The sequence below is a fragment of the Nyctereutes procyonoides genome, unplaced genomic scaffold, assembly GCF_905146905.1.
Source record: "Nyctereutes procyonoides isolate TBG_1078 unplaced genomic scaffold, NYPRO_anot_genome, whole genome shotgun sequence".
NCBI classification, from domain to species: domain Eukaryota; kingdom Metazoa; phylum Chordata; class Mammalia; order Carnivora; family Canidae; genus Nyctereutes; species Nyctereutes procyonoides.
In genome coordinates, this window is record NW_026575020.1 from 35,488,030 (window position 1) to 35,504,357 (window position 16,328).

The 16,328-nt window shown below is 50.5% G+C and overlaps 1 protein-coding gene and 1 pseudogene across 3 annotated transcripts in view; one reads left to right on the top strand and one right to left on the bottom strand.

Annotated features, from left to right (window-relative positions):
- Window positions 1-2,196: 2,196 nt before the first annotated feature.
- Window positions 2,197-2,747, top strand: LOC129515853 (ragulator complex protein LAMTOR5-like; annotated as a pseudogene).
- Window positions 2,748-6,764: 4,017 nt separating this feature from the next.
- ASS1 (argininosuccinate synthase 1) overlaps window positions 6,765-16,328 on the bottom strand; it is a 52,948-nt gene continuing 43,384 nt past the window's right edge. For all 3 annotated transcript variants that reach the window (XM_055333369.1, XM_055333364.1, XM_055333380.1), the window contains 3 exons: window positions 12,607-12,763; window positions 8,523-8,588; window positions 6,765-7,074 (listed from right to left, as the gene is read on the bottom strand). In XM_055333369.1, coding sequence (XP_055189344.1) covers window positions 7,029-7,074; window positions 8,523-8,588; window positions 12,607-12,763 — 269 coding nt within the window. In that variant the 3' untranslated portion in view covers window positions 6,765-7,028. The remainder of the gene's footprint in view (window positions 7,075-8,522; window positions 8,589-12,606; window positions 12,764-16,328) is intronic.

The following is a 16,328-nucleotide window of genomic DNA, read 5'->3' on the forward strand; positions in this document are numbered from 1 at the left end:
AAATGTAATTTTATCTTATACAAGATTTACCCACTTCAAGTATATCATGCAAATTCATTATGAAGCCTATCCACAATGTGGAAAATTAATTATGTCAAGGGAAGAAATGAAACAAATATGCAGGTACACAACGTAAACAAATTATGTCACATGCATGAAAACAAATATGTGTGAGCAAAAATGACTAGCAGGAAACATAAAAATATTCACCAAAGTATTTTGGTTAACATATGGCTGCAGAAATGAATTTTTCCCAATTAGTTTTCAAAGTTTCTGTAACTTTCAATATCTCTCTACTAGATCACTTTAGCTGAGCCCAGGTAAACAATGCATGGGAGATACTGACAACCCCATCTACATCTAATATCTATTTGAATTTCCTGATTTTTTAAAGATGTTTTATTTTAGAGATAGAGAGAAAGGGAGCATAATGGGGGGAAAGGCAGAGGGAGAGAATCTCAAGAATCTCCATTCCACTGAGCATGGAGTCTGATGCAGGACTCAATCCCATGACCCTGAGATCATGACCTGAGCTGAAACCAAGAGTCAGACACTCAACTGACTGACCCACCCAGGCACCCCTTGAATTTCCTGATTGACTTGAGAACTAAGAACATGCCCGGAGAAAGATTTCCAATGTTGGCAATGACCTGATTCAGACAGACCTGGACTTCTACAGTGGTCTGGGGGCAACTTCATGGAAGCCTATAGCCAGGGGGTGAGGGAATCTTAGGTCTCCCAAGGATAAACTCTACCATGAGAGAAGTAGAGTCACTCCCAATGAGCTAACCTCCACAACAAGGCCTATAGCTGAAGAACAAGGTGGTTCTAGTGAGAGCTGGGAGCTGTTGGTTGAAACCATCAGCAACCCAGACCACTTGGCCATGCCTACATGCCCACATGGGGCACAGTTGTGTATGAAACACTAAGAATCCTAACTTCTCAGTGTCCAAGTGACCCTTCTCTAGATTCCCTAAGGTGGTGGTTTCCTACCCACTTCTCAGTAGAGCTGGGGTGCATGGTTATGATAGCCGGGGCAGTGGTGGCACGTCAAGGTTGTAGGTAGTGGCTAGAGTGAAATAACACGAGTTATGGGAGGTAAGTGAAAGCATGACCTGGGCTGTGGGATGAGGATTGGACTGGAACAAATCTGGCATGCCTAGGCACCATTCCCTATACTTCTAGAGCAGGGAAGGGCCCTGAACTGGGGGGAGAGGGAGTGTGTGTTTCTGAAGCTCCTTGGATATAGCTTCTGAGCTAATGAAGGACTAGGTAGATATTCATTCATTTGACAAATATTTACTGAGCACCTGTTATGGACCAGGCATGGGTTCAAACATCTGGGACACAGCTGTGAATAAGACAGACCTGATCTCTTCTCACATGAACCTCCCTGTCCTGGTGAGAGAGACACCCAACAATGCCTAGCATCCAATAAAAAATTATTAGGCACACAAAGCAAATCAATGCATAACAGGCTGGGTGGTGATATGTGATACGGAGCAGAGATAGGCAGAGTAAACAGTATATATAGCAAGTGCCAGGTCAGGGTTCTATAACAAGTGAGCCTTGTGGCTGTCTCAGGGAGGAGGGTCCAGGCAGAGCTGGCCTATTTGGGAAACAGCAAATGAGGCAGTGAGCTGGACAGAGTGAGGAGGAGAGTGGGAGGAGGGGAGGAAGGGAGCTAGTAGGGAGCCAGATCGTGAAGGGATCACAAGCCATAGTAAATGTATCAATGATCTGTGTCTGCATAATAAATAACCCAAACTTAATGCAATAGAACAAAACTTTATTCATTCTAATTAGCCCAGAGTTTGTGAGTAGGGTGATTCTCCTGCTGGTCTCATGTGAGATCATTAGGGCAGCTGCTGTCGTTTTAGGCCTGACTCAGGGGTCTCACTTCTGTGTCTGGTAGTTGGTGCTGGCTGTAGTAAGGACTTTGGGTTTTATGCTAAGTGAGATAAGAGCCATGGTGGAGAGAACAATGATGAGAAACTACGTGATGTATGTTAACTGAAAGGAAAACTGCCAAAATGATTGCAAATTTGATAAAAATTCACAGGTTCAAGCTCGGTGAACCCCAATTGAATAAACGTAAGAAAATCATAACAAGACACCTCCTAATTAGATTGCCAAAAATCAACAATAAAAAGAAATCTTAAAAGTATGCAGAAGGGCGGCAGCGGTGGCGGCGGCATGGAGGCCACCCTGGAGCAGAACCTGGAGGACACCATGAAGAACCCCTCCATCGTGGGCGTCCTGTGCACGGACTCTCAAGGACTGAACAAGGACAGAGCTGCCATGGGACCCTGTCCGATGAGCATGCTGGGGTGATATCTGTTCTAGCCCAGCAAGCAACGAAGTTGACCTCAGACCCCACTGATATTCCTGTGGTGTGTCTAGAGTCAGATAATGGGAACATTATGATCCAGAAACATGACGGCATCACGGTGGCAGTGCACAAAATGGCCTCTTGACGTCTCATCAGTTCTCCAGCGGCCTTTCGTAGAGGCTCCATCCTACCTACGTTCATTATCTTGTAGAACGACTAAAGTTCCAATAGTTAGACCATTTATTTAGTGTGCATTGGGCACTTTTCTGTTAATTTTAGAGTAAACTGCTTTTGGACACCCAATGGACTGACTTATGAGAACATTAGTAAGAAAGGATCATGTTTTGAAGCAGCATGTCCAGGTCACTTTGTATGTAGAGTTTTCTTATGTTCAATAAATCTGGTCAGAGGAAAAATAAAAAATAAAAAATAAATAAAAGTATGCAGAAAAAAAGAGATATTCCATTTAAAGGGACAAAAAATGGTAAGTGTTTAGTTACATTGATCAAGAAAAAGCAAGGATACAGATTATACCAAGGTAAGTAATGAAAGAAGTACATCACTATCAATCCTAATACATTAAAAAGATAATTAAAGGGATGCCTGGGTGGCTCAGTGGTTGAGCGTTCACTTTCAGCTCAGAAGTCCTGGTACTGAGACCCCACATCAGGTTCCCTGCATGGAGCCTGCTTCTCCCTCTGCCTATGTCTCTGCCTCTCTCTGTGTCTCTCATGAATAAATAAAATACTTAAAAAAAGATAATTAGGAGGCTTTTTGGAGGTGATGACCTCCCCATGAGAACATGCTCCTCTAGAAGGACCTCCTCCATCCGTCCCCAGGAGAGGACAAGAGGAAGCACAAGGAGGAGAACCTGGTATGGACCCTCATGGATGTGAAGTGCCCTGGCTGATACAAAATCACTACCATCTTTAGCTGTGCACGAATTAGTTTTGTGTGTTGGCTGCTCCACTGCCCTGTGCCAGCTGACAGGAGGAAAAGCAAGGTTTCCAGAAGGATATTCCTTCAGATGGAAGCAGCGCTAAAAGTAACCTGACTCAAGATGAGTGGGAAACTATCCCAATAAACACATTTTGGAGAGAAAAAAGAAAAAGATCATGAGGAAATATCATGAAAGGATTTATGCCAATAAAATTGGTAGCCTAAATGAAATGGGTAACTTCCTCAAAAGACACAAATTACCCAAAGTGACCCACGAGGAAATGGACAACATGAATGACTCTGTATGAATCAAAGAAACTGAATTTATATTTTAAAAGCTTCCCACTCAGAAAATTCCAGGCCCAAGATAACTTCACTGGTCAAATTCTATCAAACATTTAAGAAAGAAACATTACCAATCCTACATGAAGATAAATACAGAGCATTCTTTTCTTATTTTTAATCTTTTTTTAAAAGGTCTTATTTATTTATTTGGGAGAGAGAGAGACAGAGAGAGTGCAAACGCACAAGTGAGGGGAAGGGCAGAGGGGCAGAGAAAAGCAGACTCCCCACTGAGCAGGGAACCTGATGAGGGGCTCGATTCCAGGATCCCAGGATCATGATCTGAGCTGCAGGCATATGCTTAACCAACTGAGCTACCCAGGCACCCATTATTTTTAACCTTTTAAAAATATTTGACAACAGCAACAAACTACCAAAAATACTTAATTAAATTCAGCAAAGGGCAGAAAAATAATTTAGATGTGGAAAAACTAAATCTATAAATGGGAAAGGTTGAGTAATTTAAGGGTTTTTTCAATATAGCAGAACATTAAGTAACTGTTGTGTTTGAGAAGAGATTTAATGATGTAGGGAACTATTCATGATATAATGTTAACACTTTAATTTTTTATTTTTAAAAAATATTGTATTTATTCATGAGAGACACACAGATAGAGGCAGAGACATAGGCAGAAGGAGAAGCAGGCTCCCCAAGGAGAGATTGATGTGGGACTCGATCCCACGACTCTGGGATCACAACCTGAGCCAAAGGCAGACACTCACCCGTTGAGCCATCCAGGTACCCTAATGTTAACATTTTAAAACACAAAACAACACCAGCTTTTAAAATACTTTAACCTAAATAACTCTGCAAAAATATTTATAAGCATAGAAAAATATGACCGTAAAGAAATACGTTAAGTATAAGCAGTGTTTGTAACTGAGTAGTAAGCTGATGGGTGATCGTTCTTGCCATAAAATTTTAACTTTTTTAGTAAGATGCAGTCTATCAGGATGATTAAGGGCATAAACACAAGACCTTGGGGGTCAGCCAGGCCAGGTTTTGTTCTTGGCTCTCATCTTGCTAGCTGAGTGGCCTTTGGCAAATCAATTTCTCTGCATCTGTTGCCTCCTCTGCAAAATGGAGATGAAAGTGTCTACCTACAACAAAAATAACATTGTTTTGAAGATCAAGTGAGATAATGTGAATAAAGTGTACAGCAAAGTGTTTGGCAGAACTAATATTGAGTAATTCATTTATAGCTTTTATAATCAGAGAAAGACATTTTCCTTTTTAAAAAAATATTTTATTTATTCATTCATGAGAGACACAGAGAGAAGCAGAGACACAGGCAGAGGGAGAAGCAGACTCCATGCAGGGAGCCTGATGCAGGACTTGATCCCAGGACTCCAGGATCACACCCTGAGCCTAAGGCAGGTGCTCAACCGCTGAGCCACTCAGGTGTCCTAAGAAAAATATTTCTTCTTCTTCTTCCTTTTTTCTTTTTTTTATATTTTATTTACTCATGAGAGACAGAGAGAGCAGAGACATACACAGAGGGAGAAGTAGGCTTCTCAATGTGGGACTCGATCCCGGGACTCCAGGATCACGCCCTGAGCCGAAGGCAGACACCCAACCACTGAGCCACCCAGGTGTCCCAAAAAAGACATTTTCAAGACAAAACTCGTTTGGAAAGAAACCCTCACTGACAAAGGCAGTGGAGTGGAGATCAGAACCAGGGCAAAGCCCAGAGAAACTAGCACTTAAGTCTTCCCAGTAAAGATACTTCTAGTTGCAAGTATCAGGAATTCTCTCATCAAGCTTAAGCCCTAAATGATAATTGGTTCTGAGAACCCCAGGTGTCTTACAGAATCCAGATTAAGAAATATCACCATAGGGGATCCCTGGGTGGCGCAGCGGTTTGGCGCCTGCCTTTGGCCCAGGACGCGATCCTGGAGACCCGGGATCGAATCCCACGTCGGGCTCCCGGTGCATGGAGCCTGCTTCTCCCTCTGCCTGTGTCTCTGCCTCTGTGTGTGTGTGTGTGTGTGTGTGACTCATAAAAAAAAAAAATAAAAAAAAAAAAAAGAAATATCACCATAGGGGCACCTGGGTGGCTTAGTGGTTGACCGTCTGCCTTCGGCTCAGATTGTGACCCTGGGATTGAGTCCCACATGCTTCTCTCTCTGCCTATGTCTCTGCCTCTCTCTGTGTGTCTCTCACGAATAAATAAAATATTTAAAAAGAAAAAGGAATGCCATCATAAATGTCACCAGCCCTGGGTGCTTGGGTGGCTCAGTCGGTTGTCTGACTCTTGATCTCAGCTCACATCGTAATCTTGGAACCTGAGTTCAGGCTCTGTGTTGGGCTCTGCAACGGGCATGGAATCTCCTCAAAAACAAACAAAAACCCCAAAGCCACCAGCATCATGGTTCATACCAGATTGGGAACTGGGATCCTAAACCTCAAACTCTCTCTTCCCATCTCCTTCCTCCTGCTTCCTTCCACCCCCTCTGCTTCCCGGGGCACAGAGCATCCTACCCTGCCCAGGTGTACCGGTCGGCACTTCTGGCTATTTGCCCCCGCCCAGTTCCTGGGAGTGAGATTCTGATTGGCCCAGCTTGGGTCAGGTGTCCAGTCACGGCCCAATGAGCCCCGACTGAGGGGGCGGGGCCATTGTACAGAAGTTGCGGCTGTGGTTCCTGGTTGGTGGAGGAGCAGTAGCGGGCACCTTGCAGGCCAGGTGGCCTCCGCCAAGGGTGTCTGCTCTATTCTGTGCCTGCCCTCTTGGGTTCTCTGCTCAGGCTTTTCTTCATACTCGGGGCTCCTCCTCCTCCTCCGCAATTTGGGCTACTGAGGCCGCTGTGCAGTGGTGGGGGGCTCTCGGGGGGTCAGTCGTGGCCACCTTTCCCAGTGGTCCTCTGTGGGCAATGGCAGGGCAGCTCCCCGGGGTGTCCCCCAAACTCCCCTCTGTTCCCCTGTGATGTGGCACGCGGGCCACAGTTGATGACACAACTGGGCAGACCCAGGGGGACACATCTGGATTTCCTAGTTTTTGCTGGGAGAGAGGGCACCATCCTTCCAGAGAAGTTCGTTTCCCAGCCAAAGCTGGCTTTGGTGGCTTTGAGCGGACACAAAGGTTGGTCTAAGAAGAGCATGACTGACACCACACATATACCCTCTTTATGCAGAAATAAAGAAACGGAAGACTAATGTATCTTTTTTTTTTAATTGTCATTTTGCATCTCCCCACCGACGCCAACCTCACCCTCTCCTCTGATGATCACTTGGGCAGGCTACTGATGACCACTTGGGCAGGCTACTGGGGAGCAGGGAACAAAGCTGGGGCCTGGCACCCCCACCAGGCTGCCAGCCCGGGAAGAACAAGTCACAATTACAAATTATCACAACAATTAGTGCCTGTGCTCAGGAGATGGGCAAAGGAGGAGGCCCAGCTCCTCATTGTCAGCGGGTCTATTTGGCAGTGACCTTGCTCTGGAGGCGGTGATATTCCTTCAGCCTGTAAACCAGATTCAAAACAAAGAAAAATGTAAATTAACAATAACAACACGCACTCGGTTCAATTAATTCAGGCAGAACCTGGGTGGCGGGGGCAGCTGTTAGTTAAAATGTGTGTGAAGTTGTCTTTTTTTCTCCGCCTCTGTTCCCACTCCTGCCCTGGCCCCTCCTGCCATCCAATCAGGATAATGTAATTAATTTATCTTTGGGGGAAAACATTGCTTGGCATTGTTGAAGACAAAGCATTTAACTGGCAATGGGAGAGATGAAGAGGCCATTATGAAAACCCGATGTGTTTGGAGCCATTTAAAAGGGTTTATAGTCATAAAATACAGAGGGCGAAGGAGGCGGGGCGGTGGAGGTGATTGTCGCCCCGAGAGCACCAGGGAAGGTCAAGCTGGATTCATCGTCTCTCCCAGTCTCAGCTCCAGGGACAAGAGCCTGGCGTTCGGAGAAAATGGTGGCTCTGTGTCCAGGACATGTGTCAGGGAGGCTAGAGAGACTCGTGCCTTCTTCCCAATGCCAAGCCCTGAGAGAAGGATGTTGGTGATCAGAACCCAGAGCTGGACAGACACACCTGGACTTAGCTCCCCGGCTTCCTCGCTGGGTGACTGTGGGCAGGTTACTTAACCACCCTGGGCCTGTTTCTGGAGGTGCAAATTTGTGTGTAAGAATGCCATGAGACAACCCAGGAGGGTGCCTGGAGGCTAGTGTACAGTAGCTGCCGGTAATAAATGACCCTGTTTGCCTTTGTGTGTGTCCGGGCTACACCCACGCTGAGCACGTGTGCTGCCAGTCACCGTGCTCTTCCTGCAGGCGGAAGTCTGGGCTGAGTGCTTGATTTCCCAGGACTCATGCTAACTTTGGCCACACCTGTGAGGTGGCTATGGTCAACATCCCCACTTGTGTTCCCAGGGGTCCAGAAGGGAGGCCGAGACCATAATGCAGAGCCAGGATTTGGACGCAGGTCTCAGTGGCTTCAGATGGTGTGGGCTACCTCACTAGGCCATGGGTATCCACGTGGCTAGGATAGTTTCCAGCTAGACCTGCAGCTCAGGTATGGTGACATGTAGGTAGGTACCAGGTGCCTTCTGGCCTGATGACTTTCTGAGGTTCCCTTCTACCTCTCAGCCACTTCTCTTTCTAACCTCCCCAAGCAAGGGGGCTCCTGGTGGAGTCCTTCTTGCAGCTACAGAGGGTTGGACTGAGTGTCCAAGGCAAAGGACAGGACTCAGAAACATGGAACCCCAGTGCCCCAGACCTTCAGTGGCTTCTGGCTGTGCCTTCTGCCCCTCTGAGAATAGGAGCAGGCACTGAAGCTGCGTGGGCAGAGGGACGGGAAGGGAGGGTCTCTCTAGGGCTTATCTGAGGTCCCATCAGAGCTTGCTACCCACACCCGGGGCGGGGGGGGGGGGGGTCTGAAGACCCATCAAGGCCAGAGCTGCTCACCTGAGGGAGTTGATATTGATGAAACCAGTGGCATCGATAGGCTCATAATCACCTTGCACGTTCATGCTGCAGAGAGAGAGAAGCCAGTCAGCACACCCCCAGGCCTCACCTCTGACGTCAGAGGCTCTCTGGGGCTAGGGACAGCTCAGGTTCATAGAAACCCAGGGTATCTCTGCTGGGTTGGCCCAAACTCTGGCTTCTCATTGCATTTCTGTCCAATTCAGGAGCCCTACTCAGGGCCAGGCACTGTGCCCAGGGCTGGGGAGCAAGGAGCCTCATCCCTGCTACATGAACTGGCAGAGAGGGTCCTGGCTCAGTCAGTGCTATCTGCTGAAATCCTCCTAGGAACCAGAGAACTGTGTTTGCAAGCTGAGGACACACCTGTGAGCCAGCTTGGCTTCTCAGGGCTGGCGGGGGGGGGGGGGGGGGGGGCAGTGGCGAAGGGGATCTGAGAGGCATCTCCAGTGCTAGCTGATGGCATCCAGGGGCCTGGAGGCCCTGGGAAGCCACAGGGTGTGCACAGAACAGCCTCAGATTTGTGACAGCTCTCTTGAAGCTCTCAGGGCAGGGAGGCCCCCGGGAAGACCCTGTCTGGTCCATCTACAAACCTGGCACCTGCCCCACACCAGCTGGCTCTGAGAAGCACCTGGTCAGCACCATTGTTTTTTTTTTTTTTAAGATTTATTTTTATTTATTTATGATAGACCTAGAGAGAGAGAGAGAGAGGCAGAGACACAGGCAGAGCGAGAAGCAGGCTCCATGCCGGGAGCCCGACGCGGGTCGATCCCGGGACTCCAGGATTGTGCCCTGGGCCAAAGGCAGGCGCAAAACCACTGAGCCACCCAGGGATCCCCTGGTCAGTGTCATTGTGACAAATGTTTCCCCCATCTACAACTCCCATCTTCTGGATTCGACAGGCTTCATCTTTTCACCTAGCTATCCTTTGAGAAATACTTCCCAGCCACAGTCCTTCAGGTTGGGGCTGCATCTCCTCTCTACCCCCCCCCCCCCCAAAGAACTTAGGGCACATCCTCCTGCCTGTTGAGCTTCAGGCTTTCACTTGCCAAATGGGCCTCTCCATGTTATTACTGGCCCTGCGTGAAGTGATGTAGCTAGCACCTGGCTCACACTCACTGTTACTCATGTCATTTGTTCACTCATTCACTTATTCAGGTATTTTTTAGGCACCTAAGGTCTGCAGGTGCTGAGGAAACGGGGAGCAAGACAAGAACAGGGCCCATAGTGTGTAGGTGGGGCAGCAGACGTAAGCCATCAATCACCCATCTGCCTTAATTAGGACTGTGATAAGCTCTTTGAGGACAAGTTCAGGGCACTGTGGTCTCAGATCTGTCTCAGTACCGCCACTCTCTAAGCCTCTGGTGCGGATGGGGTCCCTCTGTTTCTCACGCGTCCTACTCTGAATCAGCCCCTTGTCCCTGTGTCCCCAGAACTCTAGCCTCAGGAGAGGACAAAGCAGTCTTAAGGTTCTTGATGACAAGGAGGCAGCCTGTCCCCTCAGGAGCCTTCTCTGGAGAGGTGAGATTGGGGAGGAAGAGGGCAGAGGGGAATCTGTCATCCAACCCCCCCTCCCCAAGACCCTAAGGCTGTGCCTCTGGCTGGCTCTTTGTGGATTGTGGACTTTCTATAAGTGGGCTCTCTGCGCTCAGCTATCCTGCAACTTGTTCAGGACTTGGGCTCTGTTGCCCTACCCCCACCATGCCCTGGCCCTGACCTTCATGGGGCTGTGAAACAGCACAAGAACTCCCACACTCCCACCCCCGTCTCTCCTCCTCCCCACCTCTGCTGGCCTCTCCAGGTCTCAGGAGCAGATCAGCAAGTTCCCTGTAAGGGGGGGCGATGTCAGACTTTGGAGGGGCTACCTCGTGGCATCCCCTAAAGCATCAGCCTCTGCAGATCCCTTTTACAGACCTTGCTCTGGATGATAAAGCTTACCCCCTGACACACATACAAATCAAATCGTGAAACACATTCCCACTGCCTGAATCACCCGTTCCCTTCGGAAGGATCCCTGTGCTCAGCTCAGGGAGAAGCCAGGGCTCAGACCCCCTTCCAGCTCCCCTCCAGGCACTCCTCTCCTCTTCATCACCATCCTGCACATGTCAAAACAAACTTTCCCACTCCCCTCCCCTGGGGGGGCATCCAGTGCACTCCGGCAGCCCCTGCAAAGAGAGGCCCAGGTCCGGGGACAAACTTGTCCGGAGCATGAGGCTGCAGAAGAGTTCCCAGAGGTGTTTCTCGGGAGCTGAAAAACCTCTTTTAAAATTGTGGTTTGGGGTGGTGGTGGGGGTGGGGGTGGCTGATGGTGGTGGAAAAAGAGTTTACAATGATTTTTTTTTTTTACCTCCCCTGACGGTCTACAGAAAACCTCTGTGCTTTTATTTTTGTTCATTCGAGTGGCTCTGACCTGCTCTATAATTACGTTACTTTCTACCTACTGTGCCACGGCATTTCCAGTTCTGCTACCTCTCGCGGCTTCCTCGCTGGTCCCTGTGAGGCTGTCACTCAAGGGCTTTCAAGCCAGCGATGTAGAAATCAAAGAGAAAGGGGAAATGGTCGGAGACACAGTGAGAATAAATGCGCCTGCTTTTCTCTCTTTTTTTCCTTCCCCTTTTTACTTTCTTCATTTAATCTCCCTGAGTGAGGCTGTAAGGCTTAATGAAGGGTTGGGCAGATTATTAGAAGCTGTTGATTCGGAGGGGGAGGAAAGAAAGAGCCAGAGAGAGAAAGAGAGAAGATAATTTGACATTTACCCCGACTGATCTAAACTGATTCGGTTATATTTATGGCTCATAAAGTGTTTAGAAAGACAGAAGGGGGGAGCAGCTCAGCACGGCGAGGAGACAGGGAAAGAGGGAAATAATATTGACCGCCAAACAAAACTCGCCCGCTAATTCCCAACAGGCCTCCGCCAGGGCTAAGCTGGGCTGGGGACTGGGGTCGGGTGGGGCCGTCGGGTCCCACCTCTTGGGAGGCCAGGTGACCTCTGAAGGGTCCGCGGGGAAGGCATGGTGCAGATGCGACTCAAGAGCCGAGGTTGCCTTTGACCCGGCCCACCAGGGCTCTGCAGCTTGGCCCTGGGGCCTTGGAGGCAGCATCCTCGGTATGGCCTAGAGACCCCCTCCTTGGCTCCCATCCCAGGTGACTCCGACCCGCCCCCCTGGCCCCGGCCAGGTTCCTCCTGGCTTTGGGAAACCTCCAGATGTCTGCAACTCTCCATTGTCTTCCACCCACTCTCTCTGGAACTCTAGGCTGGTGTGTCTGAGGGCTTGACAGACACTCTCCTGGTCTGGCTCGAAGATGACTCACCCTCAAGGTGTCTGAGTCCAAATGCAGGACCTTCTCTCAAGAATTCCCTCAACTCAGGAATTGCCACCCCAGTGCGCCCAGCTGTTCATGCCGGGCAAGTCCGGAAAGTGCTTCATCCCTTTCCATATCCAAGCCCTTTCCATTCTTAACCTCTTCACCGTTTGCCAGATCCTTCTGTTTCTCTCCACCTCCAGACCCGTCAGCCTGGTCCCAGCTGGCATGTCCCTTGGGATCTATTCTCCGGAGCAGCCAGAAGGACCCTCAAGAAACAAAGTTCTGATGGCTCCTCTTTAAGATCTGCCTCCGGGACCCTCCTGCTCTGACCCCCTTCTCCCAGCGTGCCTGGGACCTTCTGGACTCATCCAATGCCCAGAACCTCTGCACATGACCATGTCCCTGGAAGCTTCCAAGCTCCCTCTCCACCTGCTTAGCAACTGTCTTTTGGAGGCCAGCTCAGCAGTGATTTCCTCAGGAAGCTTCTCCACATCCCAGTTAGAATCCCCAGTCAGACCTGTGCCTCCTCACAGCCCAACACCGTCTTTCCTAATTCTACATTCAGGTGATCATTTGATGGGTGCCTTTCTCCCTGTCTAGCCTGGAAGGTCCAGGAGGGTAGAGGTAGCGTTGATTCCCTGTGTGACTGGCTCCCCCACAGCCTCCCCGTGCTCAGGCACATCTTTGTTGAGAAAGCTGGTTGGAAGGGTCAGTGGCCGTGAGGGTGTGTTCCTCGGCTGGGGGGCAAGCATGGGGCACCTACCTCACCAGCTCCTCGTTGTAGAGGGACAGTGGGGACTCCCGGCTGAGGATGTACACCTGGCCCTTGAAGACGGACACTTGCACTTTCCCTTCCACACGCTCCTGGGACTTGGCGATGCAGTGGCGGACAAATTCACACTCGGGGCTGTGCCAGAAACCTGCAGGGATGGGAAACAGAGGGTGCTAGGGAGACCCACTGTGCTGGGGCCTAGGATCGGGGGTGTAGGGAGGCCACCCTGTCCCGCAGTCCACCATGGCAGACCTTGGGGGCGGGAGGGTCTTGGCACAAAGAACGCTTACAAACAGCTGCATCAAGGAACAAGTCCATGTGCCTATCCTCTGACCTTGCATGTCCCTGGTGGGTAAGGAGGGGCCCTCCTTGCTCTTGCAAGCATCACCTCCCAAGGATTGGGAGGAGGGGAGCCAACCCTCTGCCTCATGCCAGACATTCAAGGAGTACAACGGGCCAGGCCGTGGGGACACAGCCGTGAAGGGACGCCATGGCTTGCTCACAGGGAGCTCAGTCTTATGAGGATGGCAGATAGCTGTCGGGTAGGAGACCTCAGGCCAGATTCAGGGCTGAGCGATGGGAATGCTCATCTTCCCAGGGGCAGCTGGGTGGTGGTTCAGGGGCAGAAAGACTCTGTGTGTGTGTGTTCCCTTCACTGCTCTGTCCTTCTGCTTCCCCATCTATTGAGTGGGGATGACACAGTATCCCCCTCCAAGGACTAGTGCGCTTATTGTGGGTAGAGGCCCCTGGGTGTCCACACACTGGAGTCCTTGCCCCACCCCTCAGATGTCAGTCAACTGTCTACATGCTGCTAATACTTTCCTATGCAAATATTTTTATGTATGTAGCATGGACACCGTGCTAAATTCTTCACCTGGACTAGCTCTTTGAAACATCATAAACAGCCCTAGGAGAAAAGTTCCCTTACCCTCTTTTCTGAGTGAACAAGTAAGGCCCAGAGAAGTAAGTTGAGGTTTCCCCAAGAGCATGCACAGGCTGCAGTGAGGGACCAGGGTCTGACCTTAGTTATAACAGCTCTGCTTCGTATGATAATCTTAGACTTTTACTGCCTGTGGACAGAACATTCATCAGTACCCAAGGTACCTGAGAAATGTGCTACCTCCTCCTCCCCCACACTGTCCCCTCCTCCATGCTGTCCCTCCAGAGCCCTGAGACCACTGGAGGCTGTGTGCTCAGTCCCCAGGCTGCCCTGGGGCCTGCAGCTCAGCACCGACGGGCTCAGACTTGCAGCCAGGCAGCCAGCCATCTCCGCTCTGGTCTCTGTGCAGGGCAGGCGGGCTGTGGCCAGGACCAGGGGAGGAACAGCTCGAGGGGTAGGATTTCTGTGAAACGGAGCTGGGAAGGTGAGCCCACCTGGGCAGCTGTGAGGCCAGATGGTGCGCGATCTCCTGCCCTGATAAAGGGCCAGGTCAGCCCCGGGTCTGTGGCTATTGTTGGAGGCCGGGCCTCCAGGGGCACCTGCTGAGGCTCTCCGTGGGAAAGGGGGGCAAGCTTCTCTGGGATGGGATCAGTGACTTGCAGAGGTGGGGGAGGGCCAGGCAGGGTCGTCACCCTCCAGCCACCTGCCATTTGGGTTTAGATCCTGCTCCGCAATGATAATTTGCACAATGAGATATTACTGACCACTCTCTGGCGAGTTGGATGGATTCACTGATAGGATGCAGGCCGGGCACTAAGCATTTTAGGTTTGAGATTTGAATATGGCCTCCGCCAGCCCTCACTGCACAGACAGACAGACACCTGGAGAAGTGTCCCAAGCCACAGCAAGATCCTGAAAAGTGCTCCTGACTCTAGCCTAGACCCGCATGGGAGGGAACACTGATGGCTGCCCCCTGCCATGCCCCAGTCGCTTGGCCATCTTTCTTTTTCTTTTTTTTTTTTTTTTTTGGCCATCTTTCTAAGTCAGGATAATTAGACCATTAAGCTCTCAGGCTGGAAGACGGGGAGGAGATGGAGTCAGAGATAGGTGCACCCACATGGGAACATCTGGCCTGGGCTTTATCTCAGGATCTTCCACCTTTGCTGCATGGGGGTCTTGAACTCAGATTTCTTTTCCCAGCAGCTCCAGCCTGGGCTGAGGGATAGTGAGCTTGTGGTGCTGCGTGAGTATCCCAGGTCTGGGGGTGGGCCAAGCACTATGCTAATTGGGACAACAGCCCTCTGTATGAGCTGTGCATCATACTCATTCTTCTGCTGAAGAAACAGGTGAGGGAGAGGAGGTAAGCTACATGCCCTAAAGGAGATGGGTCCTGGGACGCCTGGGTGGCTCCGTGATTGAGTGTCTGCCTTCGGCTGAGAGTGTGATCCTGGTGGTCCTGGGATTGAATTCTGCATCGGGCCCCCTGTGAGGAGCCTGCTTCTCCCTCTGCCTATGTCTCTGCCTCTCTCTGTGTGTCTCCCATGAATAAATAAGATCTTTAAAAAATTTTTTTTAAAAATGAAGGAGACAGGTCCTGAAGCCAGGGTCCTGCCAGAATGACCCTGAGGGTGGGGACTAGGGCCTATGCCTGGAGGGAGAGGGTCTGTACAAGCCCATAGAGAAACTTGGGGATGGGGTGAGGAGAGGGAAATGAACAGTGGTCACAGTCACCAGGGCACCTAGCAGTGGGGCTGAGGCAGATGGGCTTCTTCTGTGCCTCAGTGTCCCTATCTGTGCTCTGAGGAAGCCACGTGTTACAGCAAAGTGGCAGGCTCAATGAGTGGGAGCTAGATGGAACCAGATGGAAGAGACCTGGTCTGGTGCCCATTATTTTACAGGAGGAGAAACTGAGGATCAAGGTAGACAGACCTACTCGGTCATAAACCCACCCAGAGGTAAGGCCCCAGGTCCCTGCCTCTACCCTTGGAAAACACACCAGGCATTTGTAGTATATCAACCCACTCCTCTGTGCCAGGTGCTGTTCTAGGTATGTTTATTATCCCCACTCTTCAGATGAGGAAACCGAGGCACGGGGAGATTCACGGGTCATTTGCTTAAACCTCTCTGTAACGTTCATGTCTCCCTGACATGAGAAGTCATAACAAATAGCCCCTCCAAGCTGGGGTGGGGACAGGCTGCCACCCGAGGCCGGGCTGACATCTACAGGGGCCTGGTGATGTCGGGGCACCTGGGAAATAGAGCATCAAGAATCCTTTGAAGAAAAAATAAATAAAAAAAAAAATAAATAAATAAATAAAAAGAATCCTTTGAAGGCTCCTAATCATTGTACCTCATCTGGGGATTTGGAAGGCTCAGTGGGTAACAGTAAGGATTACAACCCGGTGGTCAGGTGTAGGGGCCCTGAGCCCGTGGCTGGGGCCAAGCTGTGCCCCGGATCCCAAGGGACCCCTGTGCATGCCACCAAGCCCCTTGATCTCGTTTCCCAAGGACCCCAGTTTACCTTTCCCCCTCCCCCCCTCCCCCCCACGAGGATCCACTGGCCTGGCCAAGCACTTGGCCTCTGCAGCTGGCTTGTCCTGGGCTCAACACCACCACTCATCAGCTGTGAAACCTAGAAACCAGTTTCTCACCCCTGTGTAGTTAAGACTAGGTAATGCCCGTGAGCGCCCAGCTCAGGGTCCCGCAGCAAGAGAGGTGGTGGCTGTGGGAGGGGAGGGCGGCTGGAGGCGGCCCCCACTTGGCCTCCCGGAGAAGCCTCTGAGCTAGCAGCCCAGGCCAGGTGCTCTCCTCTATGGGCCTGCCATGCTTAATG